Raw genomic sequence first — 22,706 nt, forward strand, 5'->3', positions numbered from 1 at the left:
TAATGCTCTAATTTCAGTCTTTGCATACACACATATATATTTTCAGTACATTAACTCAGAATACCTCATTAAGATTTTTTTTCTTTTGTGAAGCTGCACCGAAAAATAAGGGTTTTTTTAAAAATCTCTTTATGAATGTTGATTCTGGAATAGCAAAAGGACTGAGCTAGGGGGAAAAAAATCAGCTGATCTGAAAGCTGCCCATCTCTTAAGAGCACTGGGCTAAACTGATGAGAACATGAAGTGATAGAATTACAGATAAAGGTTCAGCCTGATTGTTTATGGATGGACATAGCAAAGTTGATAAGAAAGAGATGTGTTGGATGTTGTAGAAGAGAATGTTAGTGTAGGCTGGGGGGGGGGCTTTCCCTCCCTGTAGTTCTGGGCTCTGAGCCAGGCTCTGAAGAAGGAGAAGAGAATGGATAGTTTTGGAAGTTGAAAAGAAAGAGTAATAGTAAAAGGGAAAAGGTTACTCATGTAAAGTTGAGAGAAGAGAATGCACATGGGAGGCTGAAGTGGGGAAGGCAGGTACAAGAAGAAAATGAATGTTGAGAGGGGGAGGAGTTATGTGTTTAGTTTTTGGGTGATGTTGTGGATGGTACACAATGGCTGGACAGGTTGTGACATCTAGTGGTGAGGCCATTTTAATACAGGCCTCAACTCTGGAAAATTTGCCTTGTCCTGTTTGAAATAATGGATGGGAGGCTTTTGTTACACAAAGGTTCAAGAATGTCAATGAAGAAGAGAAGAATATTACTCAGTATTTGCATAATCTGGTGCAGGTTTTGTCTTTTATTCCAGTACAGGCCCAGGCTGCCCTACCACCTGTCTCTGATCATTGCTCCTGGAGAGTGGGTTCAGGTGAAAAAAACTTTCACCTATAAGTACCAGTCCTGAGTGGCCCCAACCATGCCAAGTCTTCTTGACCTCAACTGCAGTGAGAGTTAAGGAAGTGTGAGTACATGGAAAGTCCCATCATTCCCTCTCCAGTGACAAGCTCTGCAGCTTGATGGCCTGAAAGTGAAATTTCAACCTGCCTCACTGTTAAACTGTTTCCATCTAAGTAGGAGAAAAGCTTCAATGGACTGGACTACCCCGGAACTTGGTTCATAATATCTAGACTGTGTATTGCTACAGTTTTGTTGTGCCACTTGCAAAGTGGGGGTAGGGTCACTTGTTATGCTTCTGTCAGTACAGTAAATAAAGCCCTACCAACAACTTCAAACCTGGACATATGGAAGAATTCTTCTCTTGAGAAGAATAACACAAGACTTATGGATAGTGCCAGAGTCTCCTTTGATGCATGTTAAACCTACTGACTATAATCAAGCTAAATGGCCTAAGTATGGAGACAGGCTTACTCATTTAATGCAAACTACATCCTACGTAATCTGACACAATCAAAGGAAAATTCAATATGATTAAAGGAGTCAGCACTTCTCAGTGCAACGCTGATTCTTGCAACCTGATGTGCTTTGAGATAACCAGACAAGCAGACTTCTCATCATTATTTGGAGCAGCTATCGATGAAACCAGACACAAATATGGGTTCAATTTGACACTTTATACCACTGTCCTAGAAACATTTTTGAGTTTTTCATTCTTTTTTACGATGAACTGGAAACCACAACTGAAATTTCCTCAATATCAAAGAATCTTTTTATTGATCTGGCCCAAAATAATTGCTTCATTTCTAAATGTGACTAACTGTTATATGTGTGGGTACTAGCATGGGTGAAAATGGCCTTGGGAAGCATGTGAAATTACTGCCCTGATTAGTCAAAATCTCACTGGAAAAGCCACCAATAGACCCAACATGTGGACTCTGACCACTTCCATAGTGGGAAGCCTGTTTTAAAAAGAGAATGTTCTGGTAAAAACGTTGGGGAGACTTAGGTGAGCACCTTAGTATGCTTTTGGTGAATTACCACTGATTCAGCCTAACCCCAAACTCCCATGGCAAACATTCCCCAGCTGTCTACCTTATGGACCAATCTAACAGATGCCACCCTCAACTGAACTGCCCTAGGTGGACCTACTACTTGGCAAGAAGATGGAATGTATAAGTAATAGGACTCTTGTTTATATGCTTAATAGAATTGTTAGACTGCAAGTTCTATTAGAAATAATTAGAAATCAAGGGCATAATACTGTTTTGCTTCTCTACGCTTGCGCAGGAACCTCCATTAGCCTGAGGCGAGAAGTACATGTACAGAAAGATAAAGAAAATTAATTGGTTAAAATAACACTACAAAATTAAAGGGGGGTATGGCATTTCTTTTACATGCTGCTGCCTGTGAGTGTGAAGGAAATACACCCAGTTTTTTTGTAAACCTGGACAGCTGCCATGGACACAAGCTGGTTTGGAGAGATCTTTGGTGATTGGCGGAGGGAAAATTTTCTGGTGGTGTTAGCATTTAGAGGTTTTTTGGTTTTGCCATCTTTGATTCCTGTTATCCAAAGAACAGTTACTTCTACCATCACTACTCTGTAAGTAGTGATAAACCCCATAAGCCAGCCAAGGTCCTGATTATCACCGCAATAACAAAGGAATATATGTCATTGGTCACCAAGTAACAGAAAGCATTCTGTTACAAAAAATTAAAAGAGGGAATGAAGGGTTGGAACAAAGGGAAATTGTTTAGTCTAACTGTTGTTTTCTTGCTTTTTGTAATTGGCTTTTCCACCAGAGAAATCTCATGCAAGTGTGGGAAACATGTACATGGATGGGAGTGAACAGGAATGATTGATGTCTTCTCTATGATGTAATGGCTCTGTTGTCTGATTTTCATTGGCTAACAAAGTTTATAAAGCAATGCTACCAACTTTCTAAGGTGTGGCACTTCTGGACGTAACTCTGCCAGTGTTCCAGATTGTTGGCCACCCAGCTGCTTAATTTGATCAAATAAAGTGCTTGCTGCTTGATCAAGAAGTCTCTGCTAGGGTTATCTGATTAGATTGACATGGTATCTCAAGTTTAAGTAATGGACTGGGACCTTACGTGTGTGTGTGTGTGTGTGTGTGTGTGTGTGTGTGTGTGTGTGTGTGTGTATATATACATATACACATATGTGTGTATATATATATATATATATATATATATATATGTATGTATGTATGTGTGTGTGTGTGTGTGTATATATATATATATATATATATATATATATATATGTATGTATGTATGTGTATATATATATATATATATATATATATATATATATATATATATATATATAGATCTAGAGTCTCGGGTTTCTTCCCGCGTTCCTTTCATCTTCAGAAAGTTGTGGCGGCGTTTCGACGAAATCCCATCCGTCATCATCAGGCCGGAGTGTTCCTCCTGCTGCTTCCAGGAGCAATGCGTGGTCTGTCTGTTCCTTTCCTTCCAACTGCCGGTGGGGCTGTGTTCCGACTGGGAGGAGGCGTGGCTGCTTTCTGATTGGGTGGGGGTGTCCTCCGACTGGGTGGAGGCGTGGTTGCCTTCTGATTGAGTGGAGGCGTGGCTGTCTTCTGATTGGGTGGATGCGTGGATGTCTTCTGATTGGTTGGAGGCGTGGCTGTCTTCTGTTTGGGTGGGGTGTGTTCTGAATGGGTGGGGTTTTTTGTTGTGTTGTGATATCCTGAGTGTTGTGATTTGGTGTCCTGAGGAGTGGGCTGTGTAGTGGCCTCCAGAGCTTTGGTTTGGCTCCGAGTTCAAGGACCTGCTACGTATCTCTGGTATGTGTGTGTGTGTGTGTGTTTGTGTATAAAAGCTTGTACTATCAAACATTAAATGAAATTAATAGGAAATAATATAGGAAAATAGTAAAGAGAAATTCGGTGGTGGGATTCAGATATGTGAACAACTGGTTCTCTGTGTGGATGCCGCTTCCGGAAGTCCATTCTGGGCCTAGGCAACAAAAAATTAGCTACTGGTTCTGCGGAAGTGGTACGAACTGGCTGAATCCCACCACTGGAGAAATTACATATATAACATAAAATCAATGAAGCATTAAAGAAGGAAAAGGATTGAAGATAATCAAAACGAATGGTAGAAGGAGGCTTTGTAAGAGTTAAGTAGCTTGTAAACAGAAATGAACAAATCTGTAGAATATGATAAATTAATATTGAGAGTCTTAAATTTCCGCAAACACTGAAGCTTAATACTGCCAACTAAAAGACCAAGAAGATAATTCTAACTTGCTAAGGAGTATGATAAATTATTAACACCCAGGCAATTAGACATATCAATATCAGTGGTGGGAAAGGAGGGTACAAAATAAAAAGCAACTAGATATCAATCAGTGAAATAATAATACTGTAAACTAAAATAAGAAACCAGGTTGCCAAAAGAAAGCATATGAAAAGGCCAAAGAAATGCATTCTGCCAAACCCCAATTGGAATGGGAATTCATAAGTAAGAACAACTGGCTAAATTAAAAAAACAGTCCATGAGACTAAAGTGAAATTGAGAACATCCTATCAAATAATGAGGTACAAAGGGAATGAAGAAACAAAGGAAACAGCTGCATTCAAACAAAAAGTAAGCTAGAAAGTCCTTGAGACTTTGCACATTGTGCAACAGTACTTATTTTATAAATAAAAAGTTGGAATAAAACATAACACTAAATGAGGACACCGATATACAAACTACTCATGAAGTTTATATGTTCAAAAAAAATCAAAAAGGATAATAATGAGAAAGAAAATGGAGATCTAAAGAAGTTTTCTGGAAGAAACAACTCATGGATACACTATTATAGGCAACACTATGAGATGAGAGACAATACCAGTGGAGAGGAAAACAATAATGCTAACATGCTTTGGCTGGATCATTAGATAGTGGCAAAGAGACATTGAAAACTCTCTGGTTATCCAGATTTTTGCAGTCTAAATATGGCAGATAGAGAGTTGAAAGATGTTAGTAGTAGAAATACAAAATAAGCTGCCCAGAGTCACCTTGTAGGGAGATAGATGGAAAGCATAGAAATTCAATAAGAAAGTAAGTAAGTAAGTAAGTAAGTAAATGGATGGATGGATGGATGGATGGATATTGATAATAATTTTTAAAAATAAACTGTAGAAGTGAGAAGTTAGTGATGTAATAAAAACAAAGAAAGTGAGGTAGAGGCTGCCACTACTGAATATGAAGAATGATAAAGCAAGAGGATTTTGTACAATAGAAGTAAGAGAAATAATCTGTATCTTAAACAATTGGGGAAATAATGGGATCATCCATTTTAATGAATAACTTTCAAAAACAAAAGTATCAAGAAAAAATGATGACATGAATAGAAGATGTCAAAGAAGGGAACTGAAAATAGCAAATTCCAATTGTTTAAAAAGTGGAAGGCTAGATATTAGTATGAGAAGCTTACTATCAGTCTGGAAATTCTGATCTCCAATTTTATAAAAATAGGCCAAATATTTCCCCTGAGAAACATGACATTCTGGTTAAACAACTCTTCCAAATCTGAGGGTCATTCTGAGACTTCCATACAACATGTCTTTTTATTGCAAGAGATGGATTTTGCATTACATCCTGTATTACATTACATTACATGGATTTTGCATTACATCCTTCTTGCCCCCTCCTGCAAACATGCAGGATATTATTCATTTCTTAAAGCAAAATGAACAGCATCATGAAGACTTGTGGCATCTTAACTATTTGTGGGAATGATCTTGGGAGACAAAAAGAAGAGCTACAGCCAGGGCAATGGATGAATAAGCAGCAGCTTAGCCCTCAGAAGGAAGGTGGATATGGCAAACATCTCACAAGGTTTTCTGGGCTGTAAAGATGATGGGAGGAGAAATGTACTTTCAGTCTTGCAAGATTCTGTTAATGTGACCTCATAATAAAGTAGAGCCAGTACATCTTGGTGTGTTACTTGTCTGGATTGCCTTGCAAGGCTGTCAAAATTACACAGGGAGATACATTAAATCAGATCATCAGTCCTCTAGTCTAGCCAACACTGACCACAATTTTTCAGGTTTTTATAGAGGTGCTTTTCCAAATGTACCTTTACCTCTTGGTTATATTTCCTAACAAATTCATGAGGTTTCATAAATGGAAGTATGTTGACTACAAACATATGGATAAATATTTTTTTTCTTTCTCCTTCCATTCAATCATGTCTGATTCTCAGAGACTGCCTGAGTAAGTCCCTACAGTTTTTTGGGCAAGTTTTTTTCTGGACATGATTTACTATGGTCTCCTTTCTAGGGCTGAGAGAAAGAGACTGGCTAAGGCAAGACTAGAACTCATGGTTTCCCAGTTTCTAGCCTGATGCATAACCACTACATGAAACTGGCTCTCATATCTACAAATAGTAGATTTATCTGACAAACAATTACTACAATACAGAGGTGCACCCATTAGGAGTTTTGTTTCAAGAAGTGACTAGTACAATTTTTCATATATGGAAAGTTATATAGTGAAGTGGCATCTGTTTAAATATTTAAAGCATATTTAAATATTGTTGATTTTGCTATTACAAATAGCAGTTCTCAGTATTGATTCATAATTATTAATAGTCTAATAAACATGTTTAAAGGGCTACAAATAAAGTTTCATGTTGTCTTTTATTTTGTTAAGAAATGTTAATACAAAACCAATTTAAAATACTTAAAATATAGTCTAAAGCAGGGGTGTCAAACTGCCGGCCCACGGGCCAGTTTCATCATACCAAAGCTGCGCCCACCCCATTGCCGGCAATGCAAAAAGAATCGTGATATGTTGCCACACGTCACGTGACATGGCGAGTTTGACACCCATGGTCTAAAGAAAATAAAAATAGGGGAGACATGATAGCAGTGTTCCAGTATCTGAGGGGCTGCCACAAGGCAGAGGGGGCCAGGCTGTTCACCAAAACACCAGGGGGAAGGATGAGAAACAATGGTTGGAAACTGATCAAAGAAAGAAGCAACCTAGACTTAAGGAGAAACTTCCTGACAGTGAGGACAATCAACCAGAGGAACAGCTCCCCCCCACACACAAAATCATGGGTGCTCCATCACTGGAGATTTTTAAGAAGAAACTAGACAATCACCTGTCTGAGATGGTGTAGGTTCTCCTACTTGAGCAGAGGGCTGGACTAGAAGACCTCCAAGGTCCCTTCCAGCTCTATTCTAGTCTATTTATTTGTAGAATTTCAGCTTTCAGTTCATTACTTAATATATTATTAAATACATTTATATCCAGAAAAAATAGCAAAACCTTGATTTTAATTATCTACATTTTAAAGCATCACAAAAATTAATCTGTATATCTGTATGCAATATCTTTTTTTTAAAAAAGAGTTTTTCCCCCTACATCTTTAGGAGATACACATTTCAGGAGATATATAATCCCACCATATCACAATAACAATGCAGAGGAAGTGTCTTTAATTCCCTGTTTAAAATAGACCAGATAAAATCCTGTTTTAATTGAAGCAGGGAGATAATTTAAGACTATCTGAAAACATTATAATTTTGCAGTTCAATTATATTTAATTCCTAAAGATGTGAAAAAAATACAAAATTTAACTAGAAAAAGTTTAGCTATAAATGACACACACACACACACACACACACACACGAAAGATACAGCTTTTAGTAGACTAACTGGCAAAGGTGCAACTTATTTGAATCTGCATTTTCAGTCACATAAAAATTGATTTTTAATGTATAACAAAAATATATGTGGCAATGGATTAATGGGAAAAAGTACAATGTCTGGATTCAGTGCTGTAGTTTCAAGGTAATATATTGTAACCTTACTCTGGAATAAGAAGGACTAATATAATATATAATCTGACAAAATGAGAGCAAGGCAAATTTATTCTATCTATGTGATTGCACAACAATACATACATAACTAAATAAAAAGGTTTTGCTTCATTTGGTTACAAAGATCTCATATGAACTATCTATTTGTGAAATATTTCAATATATTATGTATTTAAGTTAAAAATGCACACTTTACAAAATGAGCTATTCAATACTATTTAAAGGAAATATCCCCATCAAAATATGGATAATCATTAAAATTAAAGTAAGAAAGTGTGGGTGTAGAAGGGAGGACAAAGATACAAAGGAAAAGCTAATGTTGGTTTTATTTGTGTAGAATCATTACCATGGTGATTTAAACTGATGAGATAATAGTATTCTCACATTATTTTGCTTTGAAGGACATTTTGAGCTTCAGTTCAGTCAGCCTCCCAACTTTGGTCTCATCAAGATATACTAGATCAGAGGTCTCCAAACTTGATAATTTTAAGACTTGTGGTCTTCCACAAGTTGAAGTCCACAAATCTTAAAATTGCCAAGTTTGGAAATCACTTTTCTAGATCTTTCTAACCTCTGTCAGTGTTCATTTTGGCTGAATAAGAAGGGAGCTTCAACAGAAGAAATCTGGAAGGTTTTAGCGATGGAAAGATCAGCCATGCCATCTTTTTTCAATTACAGTTAGATACATTACACCAGATTCAGTTTTATTTTTTAATTTCTTTATCCCTATAGAGACAACATGATACTAAACGCAGAAGTAAAATGTATCAATTCTTTTTAGACAGCTCTGAAATCCACAAGATTCCAAATAAAATATATTTTGGATTTTTTTTCTAGATCTCACTGTGCTTAATTGTTCAGGATAGCCAAGATTGGCTGGTATTGTCATTTACTATAAATGGAATAACTAATCCTGAAGTAGTATTTGAACAATATCCTGCTAAACTATCACAGAATTAGTGCTGTGCTTTACAATATTCTATTTTTCTCTTTCATTAAAATATGGGGGGGACTGCAACCAGCATCAATAATTATGACAGACACATAAACATTTACTATGATTTCCCAAGTTTTTACTTACTTTAAAAAATATCTTTGTCAAGGTAATCAAAATTTACTGTCTCCCTTCATTCCATTAAAAATTATCCATGCAAAACACATTGAGAATTCCTTGAGGAATAAACCTTAAACAGGATTGCTTTGCTAATTCACCTCACCTAATATAATGTTCTTAATTAAAAGAACACCCAATATGGAGTTCTAAATGAAAATGTGACCTTACCAATCAAACACATTTCCTCAGTTGAATACTATCATATCAATACTATACAGTAGCATTTTTTTAAAAATAGAAAATGCATCAGCAATACTTTGTAACCAATAGCAACTAGACTGTAGGAAGTAACAGGCTACAACTAGATTTTTTTCTGAATCTGGGACATAGCCAGAAACCCATCCCTGTGTCTTTATTCAAATAAAGGATTCCTACAAACATCGACCAATCCAAATAAATTATTCATTTAGTTGTTTACGGTAACTGGGAAAAGGAGAAAATGTGTTTTGAACTTGTACAAAGCTGCAAAAATATAAACATATATTAGGAGTTTTCAGATAAGATCATTTTTCCTTTACCTAGCTTATGTATGTACAGAGTACCTAGTAATTCTAGAACACATTCCCAATTTATCTAGAGCAGCAAGGTTTTGTTATGTAAATATGTAAGGATTGCCCAAATTCTATCAGACATCATATCATACCATAATGAACAAATTCCAATTGGTAAAAACAAGCACACAAAGCAGAATGAAATTAATTGAACCAGAGAAATTATACGGTATGTAGTTCAGGACTGAACTGTGGAACTCTTGGTGCTCTCTGAGCTTGGTTGGTTGCTTACAGACATTTCATTATCCAACTAGGTAATATGCTCCTCCACATTAATTGACCAGAATAACTAAATTTTAGTGTAAAATCACTGCATATAGGTCAGTGAAAATGATAATAAGTGAAAATATGCAGATTAATCTCATAATACCTGACTAAAGAAATGCCATGTTTTGGAAAGGGTTTCAAAACTATTATTGATGACTATGACCCAAAGGTTCCATAGATTTACTGGATCCATTCTTCAATCTTCTACTTGAGGCTGATCTGCAATGGAGAAACCTATCTGCTTAGGTTTCTGTTTGTCTTTCCCCACTTCTACAGCAGTGTTTGCGGAGATTGCATCAAGATTTACAGGTCAGGGTACTTTTGCCTCAGGACTGCTGCAAGCAAATTAGCGTTCTAGAAACCTCTCTCAGGGCCCTCATGTAGATGTTAAATAGGAATGAGGACAGATTGGACCCCTACAGCACCTTGTACGGCAGAAACTATGGGCTGACTGTTTATACCTTCACCACTAAGAGAAACTGCCTTTTAAAATAACAGTGAAATCAACATAAAACATGACAATAACTCCCAAACATCCCAAACAGGCTACAGATACAGTAGTAACGACCATTATCAGAAGACAATGAACCATCGTTTGATCAGCATTTTCCTCAGCTCTTGCTTAGACTTCCCTTCCCTTATATTTTCTCCATGGTCTTTAACAATATACAACTTCACTTGAATGTCATATAAGTAGTCCTCAACTTACTACCACGATTGAGCCCAAAATTTCCATTGCCAAGTGAGACTTAAATGAATTTTGCCCCATTTCAGAACCTTTCTTGCCACAGTTGTTATCACTGTGTCATGGTTCTGATAGATGAGACCAATAAAAGCAGAACTCTAAGGCAAGAGGTTTCCTTAAAGAACATGTTTATTGGCTACAAAGTATCAGCACAATCAAAAGTGAAACCAAGTCTGGAGTTCCCTCCAAAGGGTTGCAATGTTACAAAGTTGAACTTCCCATCCCAGCATGATGTAATCAACTAAATTCCCCAATAGAATACTTTGTCGGGCTTTCTAATGGAAGACTCAGCTCGCCAAAAGTCAGGCAGCAATGAACTTGGTTCCCACAGGACAAATTATTGTTTAATCTAACATTAAAACCACCCATTTCCCCTCCCAGTACTGTGGCAACCAAAAACAAAGCAAAAATGGCTTCAGCTAAGATCATTGCAGAGTTGACAGTTGGGTCCCCTAGAGAGAGAACAAATCCTGCAGACAAAGAAAAGTTAGAGCTAGGAATCTCCCAGAGGCTTATGAGGATGCTTATCAAAAAAAAACTCTGACTGCAGTGATGTTTCTTCCTTCTTATTGATTTTAAAGAAAAATTCCATTTCCTTTATTGCTAATTGTAGGAATTCTTTGTCCTTCATTATCGATGTATTTAGGAACCATCTAGGTTTCCTCTTTATTACAGTTTATTACAGAACTTGGAATAAATTTTATCAATGGCTAGATAAACGAATTAGAGAGAAAGGAATGTGATATGCAACTTTGAATTTATTTGACTAAGAATGTTATCATACATTGAAAATTTAGTATTGTTTTTGATAATTTATGATATCTATCAGTGTTATTGTTAGCCTCATTATCTTTATTTATATATATCTACCCAGACAACATGCTGTTTGCCAAATATTGAATGTTATTGGGGAAAACCCCAACCCTTACCCTTAACCTTTACTCTACCCTATCCCAAATCCCCATTTCCCTACCTTCCTTTTTAACCCTATAAAAACTAATAAAAAAATTTCAAAAAAAATATCTCTGACTGCAGTTGTTAAGTTAGTGAGATGGTTGTTAAGTGAATCTGGCTTCCCTATTGACTTTGCTTGTCACAAGGTTGCAAAAAGTGATCATACGACCCCAGGACAATACAACCATCATAAATACAGTGACCACAGATGTGCGAGACAATTGTAACTTCAAGGACAGGTTGTAAGTCACTTTTTCCAAGGCTGTCATAATTTCAAACCATTGTTAAATGAATAAGTCATGCATGCATTTTACACTGAAAAAAATCAAGGATGTTGCAATTATATTCCACTTAAAATTATATCAGTCTTTTTCATCTTTCCTATATTTTCCATCCATTTATGTTCCAACAAAAAGTGACTCTTGAGAAGTCCTTTTTTTAACATTGCAAAATCATTAAGTATGGCAGCAAACAAAACATTGCTAAACTCAGTGTTCTTAAGAGGTAAATAAAGAGAGAATTGTACTATTACTCGTCAGAGCAAGTGCTAATACCGGTAAAAGAGAGCTCATTTTATAAGCAGGCTTTTCAAAGTTGAACCAAGACTCAAATGTGCCAAGATGGTTGTTGTTGTTTTTTTCAGACAACTTCAGCACCTGCACAAATACTAGTCATTCTTAAACCTAGCCCCCCAAATGATATTTATGACTGATAGAACTTGTCATAGATATCTGGGTACAGGAAGGTGTTTTTTTTTAAGGAAAGGACACACAACAGCCTTTTTTTAAGACTGCTGGCAACACTTCATCACTCAAATAAGGATTTACTATCCTGTGGATTCACCCAGCTGAAATAACTGAAGACAGGCAAGAGAGGACAAGTTATAAACCAAAAAGATAAAAGCATAATGTTTACATCATCAAGCCACTAAAGCTGAAAGCAACCTCTCATAACTAGATAATGCATTGGACGAAAAGCAGTGTCCAATTTTGTATAAAGAGGGTTGTTTTGAAAGTACAATAGTTACAGACAAATTTTAATTATGAGAATTATTAGAAGTTACATTTAGCACCCTTAAAGGAGGCCATTTGATTTTGCACATTTTCTAACTTCCAACTTGAATGGAAAGAATTGTTAAATACTTCAACTAAGTAGCTTTTTATACTTCAGAGCACACAGAGAAAACAGCTGATCACACAGACCCATGATTGTTGGCTGGTAAGATATTTTGTTGTTCCTTCTATCTCGTTTTTATAATGCTACTCAAGTAATGCTGAAAGAAACTTTCAAGTATCTTTTAAAGTATTTTCTAAAAAGATCTCAAACTTGCTCAGGGAAAAGAACAAAACAGGAAAGATTTCTAGTAAAGTTTCACCTCAGGTCCTGGACAACCAAATAGAATCTAGTGCAGGTTCCTCATGCTGAGCACTTGATACTCCAATGATTCACTTTTGAACAAATTAATGTTGAGCAACTTAACTGAAGAAATATGAACATTCTTGGATGTAGCTCAGTAGATCAAATGAAACAATTACATAAATGATGAGCAAATCTCCAATTTTAAAAAATACTTTGAAACTATACTGAGAGCCAAAGGGTTTGGTTAAAGAGTTGGACTAGGAGTGGGAAAACCAAGTTCTAATCCTCCTTTGGGTGCCAAAGCCAACTAGATCACCTTGGGCAACCAATCACTCTCAGCCCTGATCAGCATTAAACTGTGCAACAAGCTGGTTGAAAAACAACTTTCTGTTGCATTACCCATTGATAGCTTTGCTAGATGAACTGCAGCCACTGCAGGATGTGGCAAGCAGATCCTGCACCTCAATAGAACAAATTTTAAGAGCAACAATATTTAGCAGTCAAACTCGGGGACCATCATTCTTTTAAAAATCAGCACATATGTATAGTTTTAGTTTTGAAGACAATGGAACTAAAACCTACCAAAAGCTGAATTCAGAGTTGAATTACTTTATAAATTTATATTAACAGAGTTACTTCAATAAACATAATAATTCCATTGGCAGAATAGGCAAAGGACTGCACTTTCAAGAAATTGATTCTCACCATCTCCCATGGTATTAAAAACCTGAGGATCTTTTGTAATTATTCTTCATACAGAAATATTTCATGGTATACTAGAGGAATTTATTTAAAAACCCTCTAAAATTCCTCAGCATTACAGAGTTGCTTCTATCATTAGAGGTTAAACTTCTCTCTGAGTGCAAAGATACAAAGTAGGAGCAGCAACTCAAAGTCTTGGCTCACCAACTTATGAGCCCCCACAGCTTCAAAACCTCCTATGTCTATTGTCCTAAGTGGCAAAATGGAATTGCTACTGATCTTGAATTGGTGTCAAAGGTGGTACATCTGGAGCAAAACCTGTGCTACAGGAGAGGTATTTCCTAAAGCACAGAAATTGGCAATGCTGACTCTTTGCTCAGCCAACCCATTTCCTTCCTGAGGGTGATAGTTTGGAAAGGAGAAGTCCAATTCCTGAATGTGGGTGCCTATCTGGTGATGGTCATTACTCAAGGAAATAGCAGATGACTCACAACACTAACCATTCCAAAGCAAAGGCTGGAACAAAACATCTTTCAATGCCAAGGTAAAGGTAAAGGTAAAGGTTCCCCCGCACATGCATGCTAGTCGTTTCCAACTCTAGGGGCTGGTGCTCATCTCCGTTTCAAAGCCAAAGAGCCAGCACTTGTCCGAGGACGTCTCCGGGGTCATGTGGCTGGCATGACTAGACGCCAAAGGCGCACGGAACGCTGTTACCTTCCCACCGCAGTGGTCCCTATTTTTCTACTTGCATTTTTACGTGCTTTCGAACTGCTAGGTTGGCAGAAGCTGGGATAAGTAACAGGCGCTCACTCTGCTACACGGCACTCGGGATTCGACCCGCCAAACTGCCAACCTTCCAATCGACAAGCTCAGCATCCTAACCCACTGAGCCACCGCGTCCCTTTTCAATGCCAAGCACCCACTAATTTAAATGTAAATGAGACTGGCAATCCTGCAGATTAATCTAAATACTGTATGAAAATGTGCAACGCATCCAATTTATTCATTTACATAAATTTATATGTCACTTATCAGATCCTAACGCTGATTCATTCATTCTTTCATTCCTTCATTCATATATTGAGCTATACTTATATCGATATAAGAGTTTGAAAAATTAAAGCTTTATAACTCTATCTCCCATCACTTTTAGAATTCTTCCGTGCCAATGGAAAGACTTTATCAGTATAGTAATAATAATAGATAGTAAATGTTCTCATCTCTATAGCTTTGCTTAGATGTTTGCCAAAAGCATTAGATTTGGCATGACTCATGGCAAAGGTCCCTTTTAGGCTTGACCTGTTCTTCTTTGCAGTAACTCTTTCAGCAGAGAGAAAGTACTACAAATCCATCTTCTACCTTTGTTACTTTCCTTAAAACAATTCATGGATTAACTTCAGGGAAAGACAGACACCAGTGAGACAGTCTTGGCAGCATGGATTCTCATAGGGTTCATGTGCAGGTTAAAGCTCTTGGGTGATGAACAAACATTTGTATTTTTCAGTCTATTCAGTTTATTTAAGAGTGAATAAAAGCATCACCAGTAATGTAAATCTCCCCAGTGAAGAGAGCTCCTGATAATCCAGGAGGAGAAGGGGTTTGATCTACACAGGAGACCCAATGGTAGTATAACCAGGGATCTCATGCTAGCACAGTTTTCCTTGAAAGGTCCATGTATCCTAGCTTTCTCTTGGAGCAGCATTTTTATATACTAATTGCAGGTAGAAAGTTAATGCAGACCAGGTTGTGTCCATGTGCATGTGCACAACTCTGCTTCACACACAAAATACTGGTAATACTGTAGTTTTTAATCTAAAAAGTAGTAACTACAATTATTGGATTGGTTTTCTAAGTTGGGGAAGGGATAGATACAGACTCTTTGTGCTCATGTTCTGCATTTATGCTGAGAATTCAAAATACATTTTTTTAAAATCCAAAGTCTATGCTGAATTCGGTATGTATGTTGAGTTTTGGTAGGAGCCAAGGGGATTCCCACAGTGCTCTGTTTTCTGCCCTGTTGAATTTCCAGAATGCATTTCAAAGTACCCAAGCTGAAGACTCCATTCTCCATTGTGTACTGAGCTTTCTCCCACTCCTGTTCTGTACTACTCTTCTGCATATTTTTTGCTCACTTGGCTCCATCCATGGGCATGTGCATACAAGCACAATTGATTCTTGTTCCAATGAGAACTTTTCAGAATACATTATTTTTATTATTAGTGGGGTTTTATTCTACTGGAGCAGCATTGTGTTGTTACAATCATTTTGTTCTTCTATTTATTCATACAAAGCAGCAGTGCTTAAACATTACAGTATTTTAAAGTTTTTTTTAAAAAAGAAAACAAACCCAGTAATAATGGAACATCGTAAATTAGTGACTGTGTCTGCTTGTGGCTGGCTGCTGCAGACTGTATCATCTGACTTCTCCTAAGTGCTAGCAGCTATTAAAGAATGTTGATGAGGGATTAGTGCTTTCTCTGCCCTGTAAGGTGTTGGCTAAGTGTCCCCAGGAGTTTAATTAAAAGCATCTGGAAAGACCTCTGTTTTTTGTTATTACTGTTGAGGACCCAGAGAATTTTCCTGATGACATATTAAATATTGTTCCCATGCTAATGTTTTCATAGGAAGAGTTTAAAAAGAAAGTTGAAATCCTTCACCATTTTTTCTGCAAGTAGTTGGCCAGTAGCAGTCAGATTGGACCTCTGTGCCGCCTACTTTTGTGACTATGCAAAATGCAAAGCAAGGCTGATCCCAACTTCTCTTGATTTCCCTTTGTATTGTCTGCCGGTAGCACTCACAATATTTTAAAGTTCTGTTCTGACATGAGTATGGGGATACGAAAAGGTACAGAGATGATCATCCATTGTTTTATTCACTGACATCTTTTTTTTCCTAAACCAGTCCATAGATCAATACTAGTGATTCATCCCTTAGCCTTTCTTGAAGTTCATTCTTTTTGCTTCCAGAGCAATTACACCATAGTAATTCTATTAAGATTGAAGGTAATTAAATAATGAAAATATTTTATTTTTATAAATAGAGTAGCCTTTTCCTACTGCAGACTCACTAACTTTCCCTGCACTGTTGCTCTCATTTCCTTTATTCTATGAGTGGAGTTGATTTTTTTTCCAATCCAACTGCAATCAATAAAAAGAAAACAGTGAATCTTCAGTTTTAAAAAGCCATTCAATATTTTAGTACCTGTGTTTCCCCAAAAATAAGTCTGCGTCTTTTTTTTTTCCTCCAAGAGGCACCAGGTCTTATTTTGGGGGGGTGTCTTTTCCACTCACCTCTGGCACCAACAGCCCCACCTAATTGGCCCACTTCTGCAGCCAAAGAAGCTTCATTCTGCAGCTCAGAATGGAGCTCAGGCCTGTATTTTGCAGTCAGGCTGAATCCATAGCTCGGTTCTCAGCTGCAGTGACCTTCTAGAAAGGCTTGACTGTGAAATGAAGGCCTGTGGATGCTGGAGAAGAAGTGGGCCAGCGAGGAGAGGCCTGACTACAAGGTAAGTGCTTGCAGAGCGCATGGGGCAGCTCCACCCTCTCACCCCTGCCCTAGCTTGATTTTTAGGTGTGTAAAGGTAAAGGTAAAGGTTCCCCTGCACATGCGTGCTAGTCGTTTCCGACTCTAGGGGCCGGTGCTCATCTCCTTTTCAAAGCCGAAGAGCCAGCGCTCGTCCGAGGACGTCTCCGTGGTCATTGGCTGGCATGACTAGACGCCAAAGGCGCACGGAACGCTGTTACCTTCCCACTGCAGTGGTCCCTATTTTTCTACTTGCATTTTTACGTGCTTTCGAACTGCTAGGTTGGCAGAAGCTGGGACCTAAAGCTACAGCTTATTTTGGGGGTAGGACCTATATTAGGTCCAACCCCAAAAATCAAGCTAGGGCTTATTTCCAGGGTAGGTCTTACTTTTGGGGAAACACAGTATTTAAAGGTGCATTATACTACTAACAACTTTCCTTGAAACTCTTGCCACACCATCCATCCAATACTCCTTGATGGACATTAGGATTTCTATTCCCCCGTAACATCTCATTTCATTTTAACCACAACAAACTCCAACTATATGCATCTATATTTACTTTATTAGTTGGGAAATATATTATTTATTCCTTGGAGGAAGGAAAGAAACCTGTTTTGTTTGTTTATTCTTTAAGGCACACCTATACAAGTTAATAACCACAAATTTACAGACTGTGTAATCCCAGTTTAATCTATAGGCTGGGCACAGATTATATACAGAAAATTACATAGTCTACAATTTCCAAAAGGTAAGATAACTGGCAACATTCTGCTTCTTTGAATCTAGAAAGTATTTGAAGCATTTGACCTTGCATTTCTGATTTATTCCAATGCAAAAAAAATTGGAACTAGCACATGAAAATATAGACTAATTTAAATGAATGATATCCTACTAAGTAGGAGAATTCTCAAACTAATGTATAAGACCCCTTCCCTCTACACAAAACAAAATATGAAAAATGGACTATTAAGATCTTATTACCCTTAATGCATTTGGAATATGCAAAGATCGATTTTCAACCTGAGGACTAAAGCTGCTGCATTTAAAGTGTAGATTAGATTTTTAAATTCCTCATTTGCTTTTCATACTAGGTTTTTTTTTCCATAAAATTGTGGAGGAATTGAATTAGAAAGGGCATTCTGCAGATGCTTAGATTTGTCTATCTGATTTTTTCCCCTGGAAACAAATCAAGTTTTGCTTCTAAGCAATCAATAAGCATATGTACATCAAGATGAATTTCTTAATTCTTGTTTAGATGTTGCAACTAAATACTGGTGAAAGATTCAATAATAAAGTCACCACTGTTTTTGTGAACTTTCAGTAAGTAATAATCCTTCATGCATCGCTTATAAGAAAAACATGGAATTAATCAAGAAAACATAGTTTGCTGATATTAATCACGGAAAACATACTTTGCTTATTTAGGAAGAATTGAGTTTTACTTCTTATACATCTTCCCAGAGGCCTCCAAAGAGATATAATTGGCCTCATATCTGATCCATATTATTCTATCTTTCTGCACTAACCTGGGTCACATTGTGCTAAATGCCTCAAGGCTTTCATTGGTTCAGTTGAACATAAAATCAGCAGTTATTAGCCTCTCCAAAGACTTTCTCTCTGTAAAATCCAAATCTGTTTATGGGGCAATCTCTTTCTTCTACTTGCTCCTCAGACAACAGAGGTGTACGGTAATTAGTTTCTATTTCACCAGCTACACACCTTACATTTTGGCGTTTTAATTTCCAGAAGATTCCTGATAAAGTAAAACTTCCATTTAAGTAAGTTCCAAGTAAGTAAATTTTCCATAATAAAATTTTATTTCTCTTATGTATTATTTTACTATAGATGCCCTACAGGTAGGGTTCCCAATACGCGGGCTTGAAGCGTCATCCGGAAGCTGTGCCCACCCCATTGCCGGCAATGGCGAAAAGGCTCTGATACGTTGTGTGATGTCATGTGACATCACGAGTTTGACATGTCTGGTCTAAGTGATTCTAGGTTAAAGCAGAGAACATTATAACACACCATGCCAATTTGAAGTTTAGCTGATGTCAGCTAATTCATGGAGCTGCAATATTTAAAGACTACCTACAGTTTATAGCAAGGTTTGTCCTGTGATAGAAGATGCACAACTCTCTGTTCTTTTGTTTAACTTGGTTTCATTTATTTTATTTATTTATTTAACAAATTTATATGGCTGCCCACCCCATGGAACAGAAAGCCAGGCACAAAGTTTCCATATGGTGTAAGGATGTTTGTGCCTCATAATTTCTGACTAATTCCATGACTAGTAGTACTGAAATAATCTGAACAAATGACACCTGAAATTTTATGCAAAATATCTGTATTTGTCCTTTTTTCCCATTTTCTACACAAAACACAGCCAGCTAACAATTTTTTAAATTTATTTTACACACAGAACACTCACAGCCAGCTAACATTTCAAGGAAAAATCAATATTTATGCTAAACAAAATGTGATTCATTACCCTTTGCTTAGATTTATTTTATTACTATTGCTCAGCGTTAGTAATGAAATATACTAAAGCAATTAGGCCCTACTCTTTTATATGAAGTTTTTACTTTTGAGATAACAAAGTGCAGATTGTATTGAGGCAGGCCAAAAAGAGAGATACAAGGAATACATAAAAATGCTGCATGACATAAAAGTAAGGCATAAAGAAAATGCGTGTATTAGTTAGAAGAACAAGGAAATGGAGAATGCCAAACCACAAGTTCAACTGTAGGTCACACCTCGTAGGTCAGCACAAAGTTCAGTTGTAGCTAACCACAAATGGAAGGCCGGAAACTTAGAAGCTTAGCAAGACACCTGTGACCTTTGCCAGAGAAAAGGTTGAAGACATTTAGCTACAATTTAGCATCGCTAAGGGGGGACTAGGGGTGAGCTAGAAGGGGCCTAGAACTCATGTAACCAATCAGAGCTCATAAGTTACATTTCCTTGTTTTGCTACTTTTTGAAGATTATATATGTACTTGCTTTTACATGAGAACTTGTTCAGACATCGATATTGCTTTTTGCTCTGAACCTTTTGCGCAAAATAAAACAAACTTCTTTTGATTCCGGGGTCTGAGTCTCTTGATTCTGCAACAGTATCAGAATGATCAAAAAAACCCAGACAAGCTAGCAATGGCTACCTGCTAGGGACAATCATGTAGAACATGCCTCCAAGGGCTATGATCTCAGTTGCAAATCATGAGATGGATTATCAGACTCATGACTGATCAGGGACTAGAAAGCTTCAGAAAGGAGAGCTTGTGATAATATTTAAACCACGCCTGCAGAGATTTTACATGCTAAAAAAGCCTCATAAAATGTAATGCCAGTTTGTTTACAGTGATTTTTTCCCCTAAATTTATGCCAAGTGGGGGAAATGTGTGTTTCTTTTATAGGTCAAGAACCCTGAACAAATTCAGAAAGGAGTACAAATTGGCTTTCCAATTTCAGTGCTTGTGTTATTGGTGTTCAATAGAACTATCTTGCCAATAAATGTTCCTCACAAAACAGGCTTCCTCTTCCTATTGAAATGTACAGTATTTAATTGTAACCAACTTCCATTCCATTCTAAACGGAATTGGGGAGAAATAAGCTCCAGTAAAGTCAGTTGGGACATGCTTCTATACAACACAGTTAGAATTAATATGATAGTTTAATTAAAAGATCATCTTTACTGCAATCTGTTGCTAATCCTCAACAACAATTGATGAAAGTTTTTTAAAAAAATAAGAAAAATGTTGAAAAAAAGTGCTGGGGGAAAAAGTCCTCTTGATTAATTTTAATAATTACTACTACATAAATTTCTTCAGGCTGAAATTACAGGATGCAACTTATATGTTGAAATGAAATCTTCATTTAAAAAAAGCATGCAAGCGCCAGGATGTTAACAATGGCAGACTGAAAAGTAAATGGAAAAGTTGGAATGAAAGACAAATAATAATTCTTGGAGAAGCCATCTAACTTGAACCTCCGTCTTGGCAATAATAAGTACCCTGGATCTAATGAATTTGTTTCCAAATAAATTAAATGCTGCATAACTATGATCTGAATGCTGTCTACGTGAGGCAAAATCAAGCACAGAAATCTCACTCGAAGCACCCTCCATTAACGCTTCCAACTAAATACGGGAAAGATGAGGACCGAGCTCGAACCACCTTATTCATTCATCTGCATGTCAACTGTATTCAGGAGCAACCTCCAAGAACGGGGGAAAAATAAGCCGGGCACCCGAGGATCCATATTTGCAGCCTCAAAACTTGTAATCCTCCCTCTTTCGTCTGTCACGAATACCGAAGGCGGGGGCGGGGAGGCTTATCTCCCATCCCCGGATCAACATTTCACAAAGAGAGAAGAAGGGCCGGCTTTGCTCCGCTCCTTCGGGATCTGAAGCCACCGCAATTCCCTGGAAAGAAGAAAAACCCCGAAAAGCCGGTTCCAGCCTGTCGCGTAAAGGGGCAGCTGCCGACCAACATGTGGCGGATGGAAAGCGGGGAGGGGGGAGAGGCTTCTACGTTAAGCGAGGCAGCTTGCAGGTCGGTGTCCGGGTTCGCCGAAGCGCCCTGGATAAGAGGCAAAGTCGAGGCGGCGAACCAGGCAGCGGGGCCCCGCGTACTTACGTATCTATTAATAAGAGTCCTGAGGCGGCTGCAATCCATGGCGAAGCGATTGGCAGCTGCTCCGGCGGCGCCCTCCCTTCGCTGCTCTCGCCCAGGGAGGGGGGGGATTCTTTCTTGGCTCGGCTCACGCTTCTGCTTCCCGCACCCACGCTGGGATTTCTACCTCCGAGCAGCCCCCATCACAGCCCTGCCCTGCCATGACCCGTCGGCTATTCTTGGCGGGAGCTTCTCGTCCCTCGCTCCCGCTCTTGTCACGCGTGCACCAGGCTAGCTCGCCTTCCCATGTGCGCTCCCGGTCCGCGCTGCCTGAATCGTAGCAGCGCCGGCAGCAGCTTGGCTTCGAAGGAGGAGGAGGAGATGGAGGAACAGAAAAGGAGGCAACTTTCCCCAGAGAGCCGGCCAGATCGCAGGAGACCGGCCGAGGTGGTTTCGCTCTTTCTTTTTCCCAGAAACTTCCCGCCGCGCTGGGCCGATTCCTGCGCAACCCCCCCCGAGAGCCCTGCTCGCTTCTCCGTCAGGTTTTTCTCCCTCTTCTTTGATCTTTTCCCTGCTAAGCTCACGTCACACGGCGCGGGCGAGCATGCGCGGTCCAATCTCTTCGCCAGGAGCAACACAACACTTCCATCCCCGCCCTGTTGTTTCCCACAAGTGCTCTCCTCGCCGATTGCCAGGAGTGCCTGGAACAGAATTGGAAAAGAGGTTACCTTACGCTCGCCACTGGCCGGTTTAGAGCCCTAAAGAATACGGGGTGGCCGAGCGCCTTGTACTGGCAGTACTGGGTGGGAAGACGCGGAGAGCTCACCAAGCCTCTGGGCGCATCGACGTCCACCGGAGCAAACTTCAGAAGTGCTCAACACCGCCATCCCCCAGACGGCATCGTCTGACAGCTTCCGACGCGCTCTTTTGCCGGCGGGGGCTATTGAAATCTTCGCCGGTCTGAAATAATCGGGGAGGGGGGGAGCCGAAGGCGGAAGAAGCCGGGAAACAACGCGCCTTTGTTCAGCCGGGCGCACAACTCTCGTTGTCTTCAGATTCTACGCGCAGACTGTTGTTTATTTCCTCCCCCGTTTCCCTTCCGGACACCTGGTGAAAGAGCGATTAAT

General features: G+C 38.6%; 1 protein-coding gene across 3 annotated transcripts in view; it reads right to left on the bottom strand.

The window, feature by feature from the left end:
- ATP11A (ATPase phospholipid transporting 11A) overlaps nt 1-22,463 on the bottom strand; it is a 123,288-nt gene extending 100,825 nt beyond the window's left edge. For 2 of the 3 annotated variants that reach the window (XM_083362485.1, XM_083362489.1), the window contains exon 1: nt 21,604-22,121. In XM_083362485.1, coding sequence (XP_083218611.1) covers nt 21,604-21,642 — 39 coding nt within the window. In that variant the 5' untranslated portion in view covers nt 21,643-22,121. Of the gene's footprint in view, nt 1-21,603; nt 22,122-22,307 lie in introns of those variants that run through there. The other variant, XM_083362490.1, reaches the window with a different exon arrangement.
- Between the last annotated feature and the right edge of the window lie 243 nt (nt 22,464-22,706).

Source organism: Vipera ursinii (assembly GCF_947247035.1).
Source record: "Vipera ursinii genome assembly, chromosome: 4".
Classification (NCBI taxonomy): Eukaryota; Metazoa; Chordata; class Lepidosauria; order Squamata; family Viperidae; genus Vipera; species Vipera ursinii.